Genomic DNA, 19,185 nt, shown 5'->3' with positions numbered 1-19,185 from the left:
TTATTTTAGTATTAGTTATAAAAGATTTTCATAATTTTTTAATTACGGAATTAAAGGTAATTCAACAATAAAAAAATCACACATAAAACGATAAAGTATGTGAGAACTTATTTTTTCTAATCTGGTGTGAACTTATTTTTTTTGCTCTAACCTGATCTGAACTAAAATAAGTACTCCCTTCGTTTCATAATAATCGCAACAGTAGAGTTGACACAAAATTTTAGAAAAATTATAGGGTGGGGTCAAAAAGAGAATTTTTTTAATGTATAGTATAGTTAGTGGGATATATTTAACTATTCGTATGAAAGAAAATAATAATAATAAAAAAAAAAGTAATATGAGTGGGGTTGGTAGTAGAGAAAAATAATAAAATAGTTGTGAGTCCTTATTAAATAACGAAGTGTTGTAAATATTATAAAACGAATGAAAAAGAAAAATATTGCGATTATTATAAAACGAATGGAATAAAAATAAAATGAACTAAATAAAGCCTAAGTTTAAAATCTTGTACGAAAACCCGCAAAATAATGTCTGACGATTTTTTTTGGGGTCATTCGAGTGGTGCATTTTGGACCAAAAATTGTGTTTTTAAGGGCTGTTCAAACTCGCACTTTTTTCCAAGATAGGCCAGATAGGCGGTGGGGTTGGGGCCATTGCTAATCACCTCTAAGACAAGGGGATTAAGGGAGTATATGGATGCACTTCTCCAACTAACAAGTGCCCGTTAGTTGGAGACTTGAGTACGTGGCGTCGTGTGGCTCACATTTATTCCTCCACATTCGAATTATATGGAGGGGCAACTTTGGTTCATTCACTCTCTTTAATCACAAAAATGGAATGTTCTTCTTCGTTGAAGCTTCTATCATCTTCTCCAGCTCCTATTTTCAACTTCCAGGTACATAATTCTGAGTTAAAATCCTGTCTTTTCTACAATTTAACATACTTTTGTTCTTTGATCTTTCTTTGAATTTTCATTAATGCATAAAATTAGGGGTTAAAGTAAAGATATGAGTTTGTAGCTTGTTAATTTATGCTATTGCTGTTGTCACATTTGATTTATGCACCCATTCAATGATAAATTAATTTTGGTCAAACCCCTTTTGTTTTTGTCATTAATTAATTAGATTCTTTAATTTGAAATTTTGTTATGGAGTGTTTGCAATTTTAGCTTGTGCATATGCAATGACTTCTTGCTTCTCTTTTCTCAAACTATACGAAGTAATGAGCGTTATCTAGCAAGTGGCAAAAGACTTATTATTTTTGCCAACGTTTAAATTCAACCGTAAACATCTCTAATTATCAATGTGTATTATGAAATTACAAGATAAGAACCTAACAAGATCCTACATGATCATGCTTTTTCTTATCTATACATCACGAAAGCTAATCAAGCAGAGTTTGTGAATTAAAAGTTAAAATGTGTCAACTAATATGTAACGGGGAAGCATGTTTTGTGTGTTAATTCTTGTAGTACTAAGCTGATTTGAGATGATAAAACTATGAGAGAAGTAAGGAGAGATCAAAGAAGAAAAAGAAGAGTTGCAGACGATGTTAGCTGAAATAGAAGATGAATATAATGGATATAAAGGATGATTGTACTTTGTATTTAGATATTCCCCCAAAAGGTGTAAACATAAAGAATTGGAAAGGCTGTGCACTCTCCCAGTTATATTTTACATTCTTGTATGTAATACCACTATATGTCAAAATGCTTTCTTCATACATGGTTTCTCTCACCCTATTTGTTACAATTTTGAGAGTCTTTCTTTCTCTGATGACTCTCTCATTACAACTAACTTCCCCATGCATCATATGCCTTCTAACATAATTACTTGAGCTTATCAATTCTATCCCTTGTGCCTGCTGTAGGTGAACTTGATAGAAGTAGGGTGCTTTGTGGGTGCAAGTGCAAGACATAAGTGTTAGGCATTAGGTTCCCTAGGTTAGATTCCGAGGCTGTCTGTTTAAGATGCTCTGAGCAGTTTTCATTCTCTTCCTGAGACGGCCAGCATAGGAGTGTTTCCTTTATTCATTCATGCCAACGTGCATTTGCTATAAGTTTCTATATGTTCGTCTAAACCATCTTGTCCTTGTAAAGATGGTTTATCTTTGAATTGCAGTGTAAATCATCTTCTGTGAAGAAAGAATTGTCTAGAAGAACGTTATGTACATCAGTGCCATCCTTGTCACTTGGTAAATCATTTCTTCAACTTCAGAATAGACAAGATCTCTTTATTTACCAGAAGCAGTCATTTTATAAACCTAGAAGATTAATTAAAGGTCAAATATATGCTGCAACGGGTAATCAACCTTGGGACCTTGGTAGATTTGTGAAAACATTGTTCTTCTTTGATGCAGTTCCGTCTCCTTTAAAGGTTTGTTATTTTATCAAAATTTCTTTAATTGGTTGCTGAAGCTTATATCAGCATGACACTTTAAGTTGTTTGTTTGTGTTCTTTTTGCTTGCAGTTCATTGAATCTCTAGTTGATAAGCTGTCTGGCCAACCATCAACTGAGCCAGTAGGGAAAATGGAATCTTCTGGGATAGTTCTTGTTGTTGGAGCAACTGGAGGTGTCGGTAGAAGGGTAGTTGATGTTTTACAAAATACAGGACTGCCAGTTCGAGTATTGGTATATTGTCCTTGATTATATTCTCCATTATTTTCCCCGATGTTGACAAGATATTTATCTTTATCTGATAAACTTACATGGCCTCTTTGAGACTGTGATTATTTATGCATAGCATTTTCTTCAAACACGTTGTTTCAGGTTAGAAATGAAGAAAAGGCAAGGCGAATGTTAGGCCCAGATATCGACTTGGTAAATATTATGACTTGACTTACGTATCTATGGTATTATTTACTTTATTTTAGTTGATTGTGTTTCTTCCTTTTTGCAAATATGCTTCTGTCCCTTTAAATTGTGGTGCAAAAACTGTAGCACTAGTTCTAACCCTTCTTTCATGGAAGTATTAGTCACTATATATCAAATCAATAGCTACTGATCAGCTATCTTGATTTAATAGCCTATACTGTTTTGCTGTTTTCATGTTTCATGTTTCTTTCCCGATGATAACGATGGTTCTCTATTTACTTACGTTAAAAGTTATCGAAACTCTCTTAGTGGAGTCTGGTCCTGTGAAATTGCTAAATCAGATAACCTTCTGAAGAAAATTAACCTTAATGTACAGAGTAGTTCCTTTTGATCCTATGTTTTTCCTCTTACTGTATTAGCAGGGCAGTTTTCTTTTTTTTTGGCAGCTTGTACAACTTGCTCCTTGCAGTCCCTTTTGTATCTTTGTGCAGTATGGGTGTAACCTAGGCAGTGTCTCTCAGCTTGTATATATTGTATCTTTCTAGGTCAGCATTCCCTAGAGGATTTTGAGCCATTTTTACACCAATACAGAGAAAAACATTCTCCCATATATTTGGACTGTGAAAGGCAAAATAATTAAAAGTTATCAACTTTATTTAGGAACTTGAACAAATCTGCTCAAGTTTCTTCACCTTCTGTGTGATTAGTGGCAACAGAAACTATATAAGATAAGTGAATTATTGTAGCAGTGAAACATATTGGCTACACATTGTGATTCTGACTAGTAATATGTACTACTCCCTCCGTCCCTTTATTTTTGCCCCATAGTGCATGTTTACTTTATTAATTTTTGGTTGTGTAAATTTGATGAGAGAGAATAGTGGTGGGTCCAAAACCTTGTTTGTGAGAGGAAAATAGTGACCCCTATAGCTATAAATGGCATGGGGCAAAATAAAAGGGACACCCTAAAAAGGAAAGGGGAGCAATAATTAAGGGACAGAGGGAGTACATGTTTGACTTTTAATGCTTACCTGCTTCTAATTAACTTCTGTTTTGAATTGCTGTAACTCGACCATACTAAGCTCGTACCTTTTGCGTGTGAAAATCATTTGAAAGAAGAACGTCTGCTGTTTTTCTTGGTACTTCATTTCTTCCAATAATTTATTGGTTATGAACTATACTAATTTGGCTAAACCTTCAGGTTGTTGGTGACATCACCAAGGAAAACACTCTACCTCTTGAATACTTCAAAGGAGTCAAGAAAGTGATTAATGCTGCCTCTGTCATTGTTGGCCCAAAAGAAGGGGATACTCCTGACAGAGCAAAATACAGCCAAGTAAGGATAATCTCTCTCTGTAATGTCCTTTAACCAGCCCAGAATATGATATTTTCAATATCACCTTTTACTATCTTGTATCTTATTAATCAACTATTGCTGTCACAAATCACAAAGTTTCTATTAATTGCTCTCCCTATGCTCTAACATACCTGATGTTCTTACTTTGTGCAGGGCATCAAGTTTTTTGAGCCAGAGGTTGGAATAAATACCTTATATTGTCCTGTGAATATTATTATTATTTTATTAACATAAAAATATTCTTGTTTAAGCATTGGTTTTGTAAATTGACATGAACAGATAAAAGGTGATTCACCTGAAATGGTGGAGTATATAGGCATGAGAAATTTAGTCAATGCTGTAAAAGGGTGCGTTGGACTAAAGGAAGGGAAATTGCTTTTTGGAGTGGAAGGTACCCCTCTTTATATGCTAGCTAAGGGATCAAAAATATATATTCTCGTCATGGCCATTGTCTCTAATAAGTGAGCCCTAGGGAAAAGGAGGCCTTGTGTAAACCAGTCCATGATGTTTAGATGAAGGTCTTGAAGTTTAATCCTACAGTTATTAAATAATGGAGGATGTCCATGTTTAGTTTAAGTTAATGTGTGTGCTTCTCCTCATAGCTGTACATGTTTCTCAATGGATGGCAATGAGTGAATGCATAAAGAAATTTGTAAAAAGATGAGACCATTGTTAGTTAATTTGGTTCATTGCTACCTAATCTGAAGTATTATTTAGTTAAAATGGGATTGCCAATAAGTGATTATTCATTTAAATTTTTCCGGGAAAGAAGGCATTTGGGTTCAAGAAAGATAACATCTGTTAGCTGCCCTCTTTCCTGCATGTTTTTATCTTATTATACAATGAAAATTTTGCAATTTTTTCAGGAAATTCATTTAGGGATCTTCCCTGGGGTGCTTTAGATGATGTTGTGATGGGAGGAGTTAGTCAGAGTACATTTGAAATTGACCCTAAAGGAGGTGAAAATGGTGGGGCAGCTGGGATTTTCAGAGGTTAGTATGACTGTACAATCATTATGTATGTGGTGTTATTTACATAATAAATAGCAGAGCAGTTGTTGATTGAATCAATTTTTGGAAGAAACTCCAATACTATGCTTTGTGGATTGCCATATTCATGTACTATTATAAAATGAAAATCAGATCTGCGTAAAACTGAGAAATACGAAAATTTCGGGGAAATTTGATAAATGCTTGTATTAACGATGCAATCACGTAATAAGCTCAATCTAATACATTATTCCTTTAAGTAGCTCACTTTAATTCCTTCTCAAGATACTAGTCATGTTGCACTACCAATAAATCTATAATGCCCCTCCCTGTAAACCTGTGGTGGCATTTACTTGGAATACAGTAGATTTTTTATAGCTCAAAATATATGGTTTATAGATAAAGTGTGAAACAAACTTCTTTTAAGTACACCAAGGATTCCATTTGAGTGTATGTGGGTGTAACTTGTTAAGGCTGGACCAGTATTCATTAGTTTGTCAATGTTATACATTGTTGACTTGTGGCAAATAAGCATGCATGATGACAACACTCTCTGTTTTTTGGTTAATGATATAATACTGATGTTCCCTTCACTTTTTGGCCTGTCATTCCTAATCAAATAATTTTTGTTCTATAATAATCATTATTGTTGTGACACAGCATCTAATCTAGTCCCTTCATCCGGTGATTGTTATCACATTGTCTTAACTCGTTACATTTAAAGATTTGACATGTTTTTAACTCAAATAACCTTTGAAGTAGCATTTTTTATCAACTGTTTATAGGATTCTGGCTCCTCTTCTTTTAAACCTAGGCATTGGGATGCCATGTGCCCACATACCCTATATCTGCTCATCATATTGACCTTGTTTGCCTTCTTTTAAAGTTTAAGGCTGTTGAAGAGCATCTCATTGCCAACCCTCAAGTTTATGCTTGAACTATTTAATTATTTATTCAAAGTTTTATGAGTGATTTAACTAAAAAAATTGAAGTTATAATTGAGTATGTAATGTGTGCGGTTTTCAATTTTCCTGCTTTTTTGGGGGTGGTTTGGGAGAAATAATAAAGTGTGAGATCGAAAAGTATGTGCTTGTTGAGATGTAAATTGCGAAAATGTAAGAGATGTTAAGTTTCACTTACTAATGAAAGTATTTATGTGACTAAAACAAGCTATAAAGAAGTAAATGTTGTTCTTGATTATAATTATTTATTTCTATTTTAATTTTATATAAATCGATCCCCCAAGGGATGGCATATACGAACCTCCCTTTAAGAGCAAGATCACAATCGATAACTAATGGTAAAAGTGTAATCAATTCATTGCACCTAAACTTAAAAGCCTCATATAAATGTATATGTTAAATACGAGCCTTATAGGATTCTGGCTCCTCTTCTTTTAAACCTAGGCATTGGGATGCCATGTGCCCACATACCCTATATCTGCTCATCATATTGACCTTGTTTGCCTTCTTTTAAAGTTGTGGAGATTCTTCTTTTAGGATGAATTCCCAAGAGTTCTTGGTTTTATCACGTTTCTCGCATTTGAATTATATTGTTAATTGTGCCATGAACATAGGCAACCACCTTTTCGCGTAGTTTTCTTTTAAGTTCATCAATAAATCTAGCAAGTATATGCTTGGTGTCATGGTACAAATATTTTGGATGCTATGTGTGGCGCTCTCTCACTTATTAGTTGACAAGAGCACAATTCTTGGATTGAATAAGGTTTGTGGTCACGTGGAACTACAAGTGGGCGTCTAAATTATGAGGAAGCATTAAGCCTTTTGGCGACAAGAGTGCGAACAAGGGAGTGTTCAAGGCTTGTGACGAACGAGCGAGTCTGCTCGGAAAGCACAAGCGGGTCCAAAATGTGTTTGTGGTCTAAAAAGTGCAAAAATGCACCATGCATGGAAATCCCATTTTTCTTACCTCCTGAATTCGGATGAAGTTGAAATATTTCCCACTTTCCTCCAAAAATTACCTACCTAATGATCTTTCTTACCATACTTATAGTCTGCACTTCATGACTTTGTTTCCCATGTGCATTGTACATTCCTTTACCGAGATCATAATATGCCCCCCTTTGAGGACTTTTCTGTGTTTGCTTTTTGTCAATGATCTAGGCCTTTTAAAAACATGCCAACCAACAATGGAACATACCATCCATATAGTAACAGACTCACAATTGGGTCGTATATTCATCAATGCTGCAATCAAATTCCAAATTTCGGATTAAGACCGTATGAATTTGGACGCTACTACATCGAAGCTCTAATGGCTCTCCTTTTAAGTTTGGAAATATGGGGGAAGGGTGGAGGGAAGGTTAATAACTAGAATTAGCTTCATAACATCAATGGTGATATTGTAGTTGAGTTATGTAACTTGGACATGAATACCCATGTCTAGCATGGCTACATTTCCAATTGTCTGACTTGGCTATTTTGTGAAAATGGAGTGTCAAAGTGTCCTACGGGTACTTGAAGTGACATGAAGCGTTAATGGTTGATTTTAGAGACTCCCCTTGTGAATTTGGATAGAAGTTAAGGGAGTGAGGCTAATTATCGGGTTGGCTTCATCACAACAATGATGATAGGATAGTTGAGTTTAGGGTCTCTCCCTGTGAGTTTGGAGAGGGGGTTGGTGGGTGAGAAATTATCTTCTTTCAAAGTCATGATGTTTGTTTTTGTGTCTTTGCATATGGTTTTGAAGAGAGGATATGGGGAGCAAGATTAATCGATAGAGTTGTTGGTGATGGAAGTGTTAGTGAGTTGGTTGCCAAGGTATGGTTTGTCGGCAGAGTTGAGCTTAAGTTTGATTAGAAGCTTTGAAGAGTGGTTGGCATACTTGGCAGTGAGATTTCCATTGATGTGTCATTGCTGGAGATGAGAGGAGTAGAGAAAGAGGGAGGATATTTTGAATACGAAAGATGCATGATTGATGGAAGATATAGTACTACAATTAAGGAGATAATTGACAGCCAAAAAAATTAATCATATTTATATATTGTAATTATGATTGATCCATCTTTATCATTAGTCATTGACTATTTGACTGATTTAGCCAATCATATCACGAACTAATCATTGATTGTTTCATTTCTATCATTAGCATTGTAATCCCCTTTATCTGGTTTATGACAAATGAGATATGAACTTTTCTTGGCTAAATTTTGTAGACATATATTTTGGACTCAAGAGTCTGAAAGATTGCAACAAAAACTGGGTGTTTCTGTCAAGCTGTGTCTCTTCTGAAATCATGCTGATATTTTATTTTTTTTTCAGGAAATGTATCTACCGCCAATAATGGTGGTTTCACTAGTGTGAGAACAAGAGTAAGCGTGCTGTCTTGACTTCTTGGTTTCTTATATTATCTGCTTAATGCTTATGGTCTTCAACTGATAATTGCAGCTTCATAAGCATCATGTGTTCATGTCATCTTTTGCTGTACATTATTATTATTTTTTTCTTTGTCAGAGGGTGCTACTTTTGCACATTCTTTTCCTTTCCTCTTTTTTTTTTTTTTTTATAACCCATCTGTTTCAGAACTTGCTCTTGATTCAATTTTTTGCACAATTTTCAATGCACGTGATTAAGTATAAATAGCTTTAATTATGTAAATATAAATTGAAAACAGATGATACTTTGAACTACACTTTGAGATGAATCAAACAAGAGGAGAGTAATTTTTTTTTTTAATTATTGTTGGCGGTTTGGTGGGGAGGTGGTTTGTTATACAAAGCCATATCATAACTACAAGGTCTATAAGAAAATGAAAGGACCATAAAATGATGCTGGGATATCATAACCACATGCTTCAAACTAGATGCAAAACCTAAATTTAAAAAAAAAAAAAAAAGAAGAAAGAAAAAGAAAATTGAAAAAGTTCTTGCCAAAAGTATGAGTACAGGATTTGGTCAATTTTAATGTTCTTTATTAGCTGAAGAAATTCAAAAACATTTTTAAATGTTGAATCATTATGATTATTGGGCTAACCTCGTGTGGCAAACCTTTTTTTTTTTTTTTTTTTTTTTTTGGATTTTCGCAAACGAGATGAAATTTCATTACTAAAGAATAATTTTATAGAAATTTATAATCAATCACAGAATACTAAGAAGGGTTGGGGATGGAACATTTCATTTTGCAGGGCCTTTATGACCAAACTGCAACAAATAGCCTAATAAGAAACAAAGCAATTAAACAAAAACATTGCAGCTGGATACGCAGAATCCAAAAACAGGAACTAATCAAATCCCATAAATGCAGCATCAGACCCAGCTATAAAGAGAAGCCAGGACTGATCGCAATATCAGTCACACTTAAGCCAAACCCAGCACAGCTCAAGCTAAAACTTCAACCACCTCACTTACAGGTTACAGAACAAATCTGAAACACTTGCAACTGTTGCAAGAGTACAACTTATATAAAAAAAACATAAACATCAAGCAAATCATGTACTGAAACTCAGACTCAGCTGACAAGAAGCCTTCTCAAAGGCTCATCGATACCTACAAGCTCTAAAAATCTGTATTTTTACACAGCTTCATGAGTCACGCAAGCACCAGAAAACACTTTGACATTTCTCTGGAGACAAACCTGTAAAGCAGGTTGCAGATAGGCTGTGAAGCTAATAATTTTTCCTTTTAGAAAAATTCCAATGATGCTTCAAAGTGAGAACGACGCTTTTACCCGGTCAGGCGGGGGGTAGAGCACAGTGAATATGGTGGGTCTATTGTGGCTCTTCGTTAGGTTCAACACAATAACCTACATGCCACAGCTGTTTTCTCCGTGATTGTCAATCTTGTATGTTGCTAGACATCTTAGGTATTGTTTGGTTGCCATGGGAAATGAGTTCCCTTAGGAAATCATATTTCATGGGAAATAATTTCCCTTGTGTATGTCCTAGGAATTGTCCTATGCTTGTTTGGTTGATAACATAAGAACTTAAATTTCCTAGGAATTGATTTCCTATGTTTTATTAGTAATATTGATTATTTTTATTTAAGTTAACTAATTTGGAGAGAGAAAGAAATATACTAAATTATTAGTGCTAATAATGCAAGTAGGCCCCACAATAACCATGGGAAATGTGACTTACCAAGGGGGGGCTTGGTAAGTGAATTCCCATGTTCCATGGGGATTGCAACTTCCCTTGGAAATTCCATTTCCCCCAATTTGATAAAATTGTGTCAACCAAACTAACACTCCCATATCCTATTTCCTAGGAAATGGAATTTCCCATATCTTTTATCTCCAACCAAACAACACCTTAAACTTTCCGGGATTTTTGCAGAGGGATGAAGTTGTAATGAAAGGGACTGTATTTTCAAATTTCTAAGCTACTAATCAAGTTTAAATGTGTATATAGTCGGTGATTTTAAAAAGCAATATTGAAAAAGTAAAAATTGCCTAGATGATGTGATTTGAATGATTTGCGCTTGAGAGGGTCCTTGGCTCCTATAGAATGAGATTTATGACTAAGTTCTAGGAGTGTTGAGAATTTCTTGTTCATATAAACATTCTGACAATAGATGTAGAAGAGGGAGAGTATCATATAAACATTGGAGACTGATAATGAGTTGGTCATTTAGCTCCTATGAAGATGTGGTTGATCATTCCCTGGTATGTTTATCATTGTATATTTAATGCTCCACAATGGAGCTTAGTATTGTGTGTCTATATCCAATCTCTTGATAATCAGTTTCTTGATCACTTTTACTGTCTTTAGAGTTACTTTCACAGTCTACGTGGTATACCTGATTCATTTATTCCTTGATTGTTTCTCTCGCTCCATCTTGACTTGTGTCTGGACAAAGAACATCATACTTTGTTGCTCTACTCCACATTATTACTTATATGTTTTGGTTGAATGCTTTTATGTAATTTTTTCTAGAATTTTGCGGTGCCCGAGGATCTTTCAGCTTATGATGGTTTGGAGCTACGACTTAAAGGTGACGGTCGTAGATATAAACTCATTATTCGCACTAGCAGTGATTGGGATACTGTAGGTTATACAGCAGGTTTTGACACAATGGAGGGACAATGGCAATCAGTACGTGACAATCACTTATTACAGATTGGTTATTGAATGCATTTGCTGATTAGATTCTTACTCATATCTTGGTGCTTCCAGATAAAAGTACCATTCTCCTCATTAAGGCCTATATTCAGAGCCCGGACAGTCTCCGACGCTCCGCCCTTTGATGCACGCAATATTATCTCACTGCAGGTGCTCTCCAGATCCCCTACCCCCCTTCTTACTATAGTATAATAAAAAAAATTCTTTAATTTCTGTGAAGTTAATAAAAGGATATTTCTGACGACTGACATTATTATCTTGTCCCAGCTAATGTTCAGTAAGTTTGAATATGATGGAAAACTGAATCCAACTTTTGTAGAAGGCCCTTTCCAGCTTCCTCTGTCAGCAATAAGGGCATACATGCAAGAACCAATTGCACCAAGGTCTACAACTTTGAGCTTTGATTTTGTAGCTCTAAATGTAGTGCTAAGTGTTTTTCCTTTATATCTTATTGTTCATTCTTGCATTATGTGTAGATTTGTCCATGTGAGCTCTGCAGGAGTTACCCGCCCTGATAGGCCTGGACTTGATCTGAGTACGCAGCCTCCTGCTGTCCGTTTGAACAAGGAACTAGACTTCATTCTCACATACAAACTGAAGGTTGATTATTATCCTTCTTTGGGTGTTTTCATAACATTAACAGCCCAAATGGTAGGCTGTAGTATATGGGTTTTCATTACCGTAATACCATCCATTACCGCTCTTTTTGAGTGGTTTTATTAATTTAGAAAGAAATTTGAGGATGAACAAGCATTAACATGGACATCAGCTTTAGACTTTTTTTGCTAACTTTTAAATGAACTCGTCACCATTATACCAAATAATACCATTTTCCGAATAGGCTGTTAGGATTATTAAATGAGCTTACCTTTTGTACAGTTTGGATTTTGAAAACTGCACCTAGACCAACTATTAACCTCTTTGCTTCTTGGCTTCTAATGATAGTTTATTTATTTATGTGAAACTCAGGGAGAAGATTTGTTGCGTGAGAGTGGAATCCCTTATGCAATTGTTAGGCCTTGTGCATTGACAGAAGAACCTGCTGGAGCAGATCTTATATTTGACCAGGGGGATAATATCACGGTTCTCTCTCACTCTTGCACATTGGATCTGTTATTCTTTGTTTCTGGATTTGTTTCATCGTTTTCTAATAGTAGTCAAAATCAAGTCAGCAGTAATTATCGGCACTTCTTTCTCTAAACATAACATATTTGGTTTATCACAGGGAAAAATATCCAGGGAAGAGGTAGCTCGAGTATGTGTTGCTGCTTTAGAGAGTCCACATGCATGCAACAAGACATTTGAGGTAACACTTTAGAAAACTTCTGATATCAAAAAAATTTCATTTTGCTTTGTATGTGCTCTAACGAGTCAAGCTAGTTTGAGGGCTAGATATGTAGACATTTTACCCGTGCATGTGCTTCTTAGTTCTTATGATATACAAAGTACTTTGTGTCTCAGGGAATAAACTTATGCAAGAATTATAAGTCAGCTATCTTGGTCGTGCCAACTCAAATATTCCGTCTTATTTTTGGTGGACCTTTCCAGTAACTTTCTTCTAGCCCTTACTGTCATGAATTTCATGGTTATAAGAGGCTCTTATGTATGAAATGATTTCTAAGCTCCTTAGAATCCTCAAAGCCTTAATCTTAATTAGTTTATTTGAGAATTATAGTATTAGCTGTGCTTTGCTTAAGCAGTTACGCTGGGTGTCACCGAATCATTTGACATGTTATTCTCACAGGTGAAAAGCGCTGTTCCTTTCAGTGAGCCATTCACAGTTGACCCTAACAACCCGCCTCCAGAAAAGGATTATGAAGTTTTCTTTAAGATATTGAAGGAAGGAATTACTGGGAAAGAACTCCTGGAACAAAAAACAGTCTCAACTGTGTGATCTCTACTTTTAGTGTTTTACAATGGTATACCAGACTGTCTCAAGCCGTATAAGTGTATAACAGCTATTGCACCTTTTCTTTCTGCTTCTTTCAAATTCATACTTTGTACTTAATTGAACATTTTCTTATAAGTGGTTTATCCTACTGTTGCAGGAAGTGTAGTTAGCTGTACTGAAGCAATCAGAATAAGCTGAGGACAAAATTCGATTTACATGATCAGCTAAAACATGTCCAGCAAATGGTTTATGATTAGCTGAAGTGTCAGTTGTGACTCCATGACTTGTATGCATGTACAGCTCTATCTGCCAAGGGGAAAGGGAACCCGAGCAGACCAGATTCGTCAGGCAACTTGATTCTGTCCAATGGTCTATAGTTTTTCCCTAGCTTGCGTATAAATAATCACTACCTTGTGAAGCATTATTGCATTACAAATAATACTTAGCAATGAATAGCTAGATGTAGTGGTCATTGTAACTTGAAAGAACCACAGCGTGAATATATGAAAACACACTCAGCAAACTTGTATATCGGTATATGTATGTATGGAGTATCTGGTTTGCTGAAAACTTCTGTACACTATCTCTCTATCCAGACATTCCACGGTCCGAGTCCACTACAAGTCATGCATCTCAATTCTGAGGTTAATTTAGTGAATATTAACATTGGCATTCATGAGTTTCAGAAGATAAGAGTATTAAAACTCATCAGTAGCTGTTCACAGCAATTCCAATACAAATTTAATTGTAGTCTTAAGATAAATTTCTAGCCAGGGAATAACTCATATCAACTTCGATCCTCTTCTCAAGCAGTCAGTTTGCATCAGTTTTGTTATGTATAGATGGTGACCACTTTAATAAAAATTGCCTATAACATGACATGACACGACACGACTCATTTGTTAAAGCAATTTTCATTGTTGTAATCTAGTTCGGCCATTTATTTTGACCTTGATACAATTGAAAATTCATAGGGACATGATCATAAATTTCGACAAAAGGATGCATACAACAATGTGAGCAAAACTCGTGTATGACACAAGCAAAACGCAACACCTCAGAATAAAAGACAATACTTCTAGCTCAAAACGTCACGTTTTACATTGTCAAAATATGTTTTGATCTAACGTGGAATTCAATGCAAAGATGGCAAAAGCTAGACCAACAAATTCACGCAAAAGGCTAAAGAAAATCACAAGCAAGAACGTGTAACATAACACAAGCAAATGTTATCTTCCTCCTTTAATTTCTATAGTAATCAAAGTTGTCATTTAATGATTCAAATTCTAAAATCTCAATTTGCTTACAAATTCACAATATCTAGGCTTGTCAAACTTAGAATTTCTCCAATCATATATTAACCTCCTTAACAAAAAAACAAAACAAAAAAAAAAAAAAAAAAAAAAAAAAAAAAAAAAAAAAGAAAACCATCCTAGAGGACTAGAGGCTAGCTAGTGTACGTACCAACATTGGAATGCCAACGAAATTAATCGGATAGTGTTGATGATTACACGTTGAAACGGAGACAATGATGACAATGACAAGATTGACAACTTGTTTTGGCGGAGTTCATCAAGGGTTCATCAATGATGACAATGGCTAGAAATTGGTACAAACAATCGACGAGGGTGGTGGCATAGAGACTTCCAAGGGTGTAATATGTTGAGAACTTGAGATATTGTAACATTGGTAAGGGGCATTGTGGTGTTATGCTAAGGAAGAACCTTTATGTTAAAGCTACAATTGGTATTGGTATTAGTGGTGACTACCATGATGATGAAGGATTAAATGGAGTGGTAGATGGAATGATTAATGGGAGAGGTGATAGCAACAGAATTGTTGCTGAACAACATGAACATTGGTTGCATAATTCCGTTACCGAGGTTAGTTTATCTTAGATTCTTAGCTATGTCCTTTGTATTACTTATCCTCGTCATATTATCCATAAGGGTACAAAATTATAATTTATTAATTAAAAGTCATTGTCTATAAAGATAACGGTTTTTTTTTTTTTTGTTAAGATAGAAAAATGTCCATAAATGGGTGAAAAGGTGAAATTGTGATTAGGTATAGCTATATAAGCTACACATAGTTTCAATTCTATTTACGTATTGATTTTACTTTGAAAAAAAATAATTGATTAAATATACGGAGTATTTTTTTTTTTTTAAACAAAATATACGATTGATTAATCATTAGATCATGTCAAACTGTAGCTCAAAAATCATGCTAAGACCTTGTTCACTTAACCTTAAAAAAATAATTTTGTGTAAAAATAATTTAAGTTCAATAAAAATAATTTCAGTTTAATAAAAATAAGTTCAGTTCAGTAAAATTAATTTTAGTTCAGTAAAAATCAATAATTTTAAAGAAGAAATATAATAGAAAAATCAGTAAAAATAATTTCAGTTCAGCAAAAATAATTTCAGTTCAGTAAAAATAATTTCAATTCAGTAAAAATAAGGTGAAGTGGACGACGACTACCACTGAAACTAACTAAACCCACAGTTTTTTGGGTCGGGCTACTTGTACCAAGCATCTTTAGTTTTCGGATCTTCTAATTTGGAAATGAATTTGGGGGCATACATATCCCAAAATGTTAAGTTAGTCAAGATTCCACAAGTTGAGAAGACAAATAGTTGACAATTTTGTAAAACAACAATAATAAAGAATCTTACATGTAAATTAAATTCCACGATTGCTTTAGTAACAATTTTCAAATTTTTCATGGGCTCTAGCTAATTTTTGAATTCGACTATAGGATATGTCCCACTACCACAATTGATAGTGACCAATAATTTCTATGCTTATTATAATGGATAATTAAACATGCAATAATTTGGGTTATAATCGACGAAATTATTGCAATATATATAACTACATCATTGCACAATACGAAGTACTTCGTACATATACCGTGTATATTATCCATCTTAGACAAGGCATCTGAATCTAAAGCCCCACAAAATTAATAGTGACCTTGTCCCACGGTCACTCCTAAAAGAAGAATGATTACCATGGAATTAAAGAAAGATGACCATGAGATTGGTAAAATGATGTCAAATATAAGGTAAAGTACCTCATTTTAAGTAGGGTTTTACTTTTTGAATAAGGTATTAAGGTAAAGAGGAATTGTCACCTTTTACAGTTCTAAGCTACCTGGTTCGAATTAGCGGATTAGATACTTTAAAAGTGAAGGGGGGAAAGGTAAGGAATTGTCAATTCTCCATTCACAAAGTATCCCTAATAGGGATTGATAACCCAGCCTCAAGACTAAAAAAGCGCAATTCTTACCACTAGAATAAATTTGAATTGATATTTTGAGATAATTGAATAAGCAGATCAGATCATGTTATGGTATGGTTATGCATTTTAAAACCCTTTCAAAGCTAGGGATATTTAATGTAATAATAATGCTACATTAGTGATATATGTAATCTAATCTAGACTTGGGGATGTATATGAATAAAACTGAGTATGAGTTTTGAATCATAAATAAATAAAAAAGTTCGGTATAGATTAAATCACACCCACCTCTTTCTCATATTCTTACTGGGTTTCTAAATTTCATACCTTGTACAATTTAAGGTTTAAAATTTAAAACTCAAATTTTCTTAAACAAACTTTATACCATATTAGTGTGACCTAAGCACTCATAGTTCTAAGGCTAATGGTTCCTTAGTTAATAGTTATATATGTTCTTCTCTTTAAAAGGAAGTTAATTTCCCCTAAGTGATTTGAATAAACTAAATCTAACTGATTTAGGTTGTGTTTGACAACAACATCTGAAAAAAAGAGATGAAATTGATAATTTAATGGAAAAAATAATTCAATTTGTGAAATTAATAAGAACTTGAAATTAATAAGATAGTTAATGACATAAGAAAAATACAACTTTTTATATGTGGTTGGCCACACGATGTGGCCAGCCACCATAGGGGGCTATTTCATTAGTTTACAAATTTACAGGGATTACTTTGACGAGGTTACAAGGTTACTCGATCAATGTTTTAGGGGTTACTTGATCAGTGTTATAGGGGTAGCTTTGTTCTTTTACAAACGATCAAATGATGTGATCAACCGCACATAAAACACGCTGATTTAAAATTAGATTTAATTTAGACAAATTAATATAAAAATTACAAAACTTTAGGATGGTACATACTCCAAGTGCTTTTATTACCTTAAATTGTACTCCGTACTTCGTAATTTAGAAGCTTTCCAAACGATTTGAATTATTTAACATGCGACAAAAACAAAAACTAGTAGGAACTAGGAAGTATAAAAAACACACCCATTAGCTGTTATCATTGTTTCTTTAGGTAGGACAGGTAGCAACTACAATGTGATGTTCATACTTTATCATCTATATATACTATTTTATAACAATATTCCATATATATCCATAAATTTGATCATATTATATACTTCTACTATTGTATAATTGTGTCATAGATTGTGAAGAACGTCGGTGAAGCACCATTGTTAGTGCATATCTACACAGAAAATGGGCCCAAAAAAACTTCTAAATTATCATCATCATCAACCACCAATGTGAAATTTGTAATAGAGAAACGACGTCGTTTGATAGTTGGACAAAGATCAAACATAGGTGGGAGAACAGTGGTTATAGTACTATTCCTAATGGTATTATCTTGGTTGAAGAACTTGAGTTTAAAACTACCAAACAAGAATATCAAGACAAATTTTGGTGCTCGGATTCTTCTTCAGCTAGTAATAGTGATAATATTTATAAGGATAATTTTAATGAGGGATCAATTATGGTATCTTCTTCTTCTGCAACAAGATTGTGGGGTGTACTTGTTCAAGGCAAAGGGGTCAATTTTCATTCTTGTTACCTTTTGAAGACTTGTCAAGTGAAATGTTGTTTTGGATCTACTACACACTTTTGTTTAGCTAAGGTTGATAATAATTGTTTTTGGTGGGGCGCGTGTCGATGTTGGCGGCGCGTGTGGTGGTGGTTCGTCGGAAAATCTTTCTTTTCGTATTGCCGACGAACCACCACCACCAGATCGGCACGTCGCCGCCGTTTCCGTCGTCGGAACCCAACTGGTCCTTGACTTCTTCTTCAATGGCTGCGCATGTTAACCATTCTTGATTCTTTACTCCAAGCTCGAACCCTAGTGGACTTAAAACCAATATGATTGGCTCTTCAAAAGAATTTCCCTCTTGATTCACATCAGTTTTGGTACGAGTAATGATTTGTATCTTAATTGATTTTGGTTTACAAAGATAACCAAGTAAGTTAATGGGTGGATTATATATTCTACCTTTTTAAACTAATCATTCTAGTATTACGGTGCACGTATTGTGTTAGTCGTTTAATGTTGATGTTTTTAATCATGATTTGGCTTGCTTGTGATTTTCTCGATCAATAAAGAGATAATCTTGAGGAAGAAGATAATAATATCATAGTATCTTGGGGGGAAAAGTCTTCCTTCTTTGTATATAAGCACATTCTTGGATGCTTACTCGATTGTATATATATACTACGATTTCATCTTACATTGTTTATTTTGTAATGTTATATAAGTATTTTTCTTAATAATTAAATCGTAGAGTATGTTGTATAGGTAGGGTGTGAAGTGCTTTCCAATTAATAAATTTTTTATTTAATGACTAATTCAGAATCATGGTGGTTATTAATCTATTGTCATAATTACAATGTATATTAATTAAGTGATTGAGTATTGTTGCCGACCATAATACCAAAATGGCAAAACTAGAAGAATCAATCTCTTATTAGTACTATTCTTGGGCCAATTTTGTACCCAATAAAAAATTTAACTTAATTGACAAATATTGAGATCAACTAGAGTCTAGATATCACATTGTACATTAGTATCTATTCACTCCCTTCTTTGATTTTATTTTATTTAAATTGATTTTACTCCCCCTTTACTCCTTTCCCTTCCCCCTATCGATTACGTTGTGTTTGGGTATCAAAATGGCTCCTATTTTAGGTCTCTCGTTAAATGGACATAAGTAGTTCAAAAAAGCTTTTCTGTGCTTTAAGTCCAAAGCTACTCATGCTCAGA

At 34.3% G+C, this 19,185-nt stretch overlaps 2 protein-coding genes across 4 annotated transcripts; both read left to right on the top strand.

Moving 5' to 3' along the window:
• Window positions 1–657: 657 nt before the first annotated feature.
• Window positions 658–13,802, top strand: LOC110736309. 3 transcript variants are annotated; one of them, XR_002514231.1, is made up of 17 exons: window positions 658–895; window positions 2,121–2,375; window positions 2,470–2,631; window positions 2,770–2,820; window positions 4,016–4,150; window positions 4,325–4,348; window positions 4,451–4,562; window positions 5,038–5,163; window positions 8,442–8,491; window positions 11,050–11,208; window positions 11,290–11,385; window positions 11,503–11,618; window positions 11,712–11,835; window positions 12,205–12,318; window positions 12,461–12,541; window positions 12,980–13,184; window positions 13,284–13,802. XR_002514231.1 is itself a non-coding variant. In XM_021916514.1 (17 exons), the coding sequence occupies exons 1-16, from the start codon at window positions 833–835 to the stop codon at window positions 13,127–13,129; spliced, it is 1,818 nt and encodes a 605-aa protein (XP_021772206.1). In that variant the 5' UTR covers window positions 658–832; the 3' UTR covers window positions 13,130–13,154; window positions 13,284–13,802. The 3 variants fall into 3 exon arrangements, 1 of the variants encoding a protein (XP_021772206.1); XM_021916514.1 differs by having other exon boundaries at window positions 12,980–13,154; XR_002514232.1 differs by having other exon boundaries at window positions 816–895; window positions 1,870–2,375.
• A 339-nt stretch (window positions 13,803–14,141) lies between these two features.
• LOC110736656 lies at window positions 14,142–17,992 on the top strand. Its single transcript, XM_021916946.1, has 2 exons — window positions 14,142–15,009; window positions 17,582–17,992. Exons 1-2 carry the CDS (start codon window positions 14,836–14,838, stop codon window positions 17,990–17,992), a joined length of 585 nt encoding a protein of 194 aa, XP_021772638.1. The 5' UTR covers window positions 14,142–14,835.
• Window positions 17,993–19,185: the final 1,193 nt, after the last annotated feature.

Source organism: Chenopodium quinoa, unplaced genomic scaffold, assembly GCF_001683475.1.
Source record: "Chenopodium quinoa cultivar QQ74 unplaced genomic scaffold, ASM168347v1, whole genome shotgun sequence".
Lineage (NCBI taxonomy): Eukaryota > Viridiplantae > Streptophyta > Magnoliopsida > Caryophyllales > Amaranthaceae > Chenopodium > Chenopodium quinoa.
Note: the sequence above shows the minus strand (reverse complement) of the source record. Positions and strands in the feature narration are given on the sequence as shown.

Bases quoted from the DNA above. Each gene is read 5' to 3' on its own strand.
- LOC110736656 (XM_021916946.1), top strand. From the start codon at position 14,836: ATGCTAAGGAAGAACCTTTATGTTAAAGCTACAATTGGTATTGGTATT. The intron at 15,010-17,581 runs GTTAGTTTATCT...ATTGTGTCATAG, and splicing joins TGCATAATTCCGTTACCGAG to ATTGTGAAGAACGTCGGTGA.
- LOC110736309 (XM_021916514.1), top strand. From the start codon at position 833: ATGGAATGTTCTTCTTCGTTGAAGCTTCTATCATCTTCTCCAGCTCCT. The intron at 11,836-12,204 runs GTTGATTATTAT...TGTGAAACTCAG, and splicing joins TTCTCACATACAAACTGAAG to GGAGAAGATTTGTTGCGTGA. The intron at 12,319-12,460 runs GTTCTCTCTCAC...GGTTTATCACAG, and splicing joins ACCAGGGGGATAATATCACG to GGAAAAATATCCAGGGAAGA.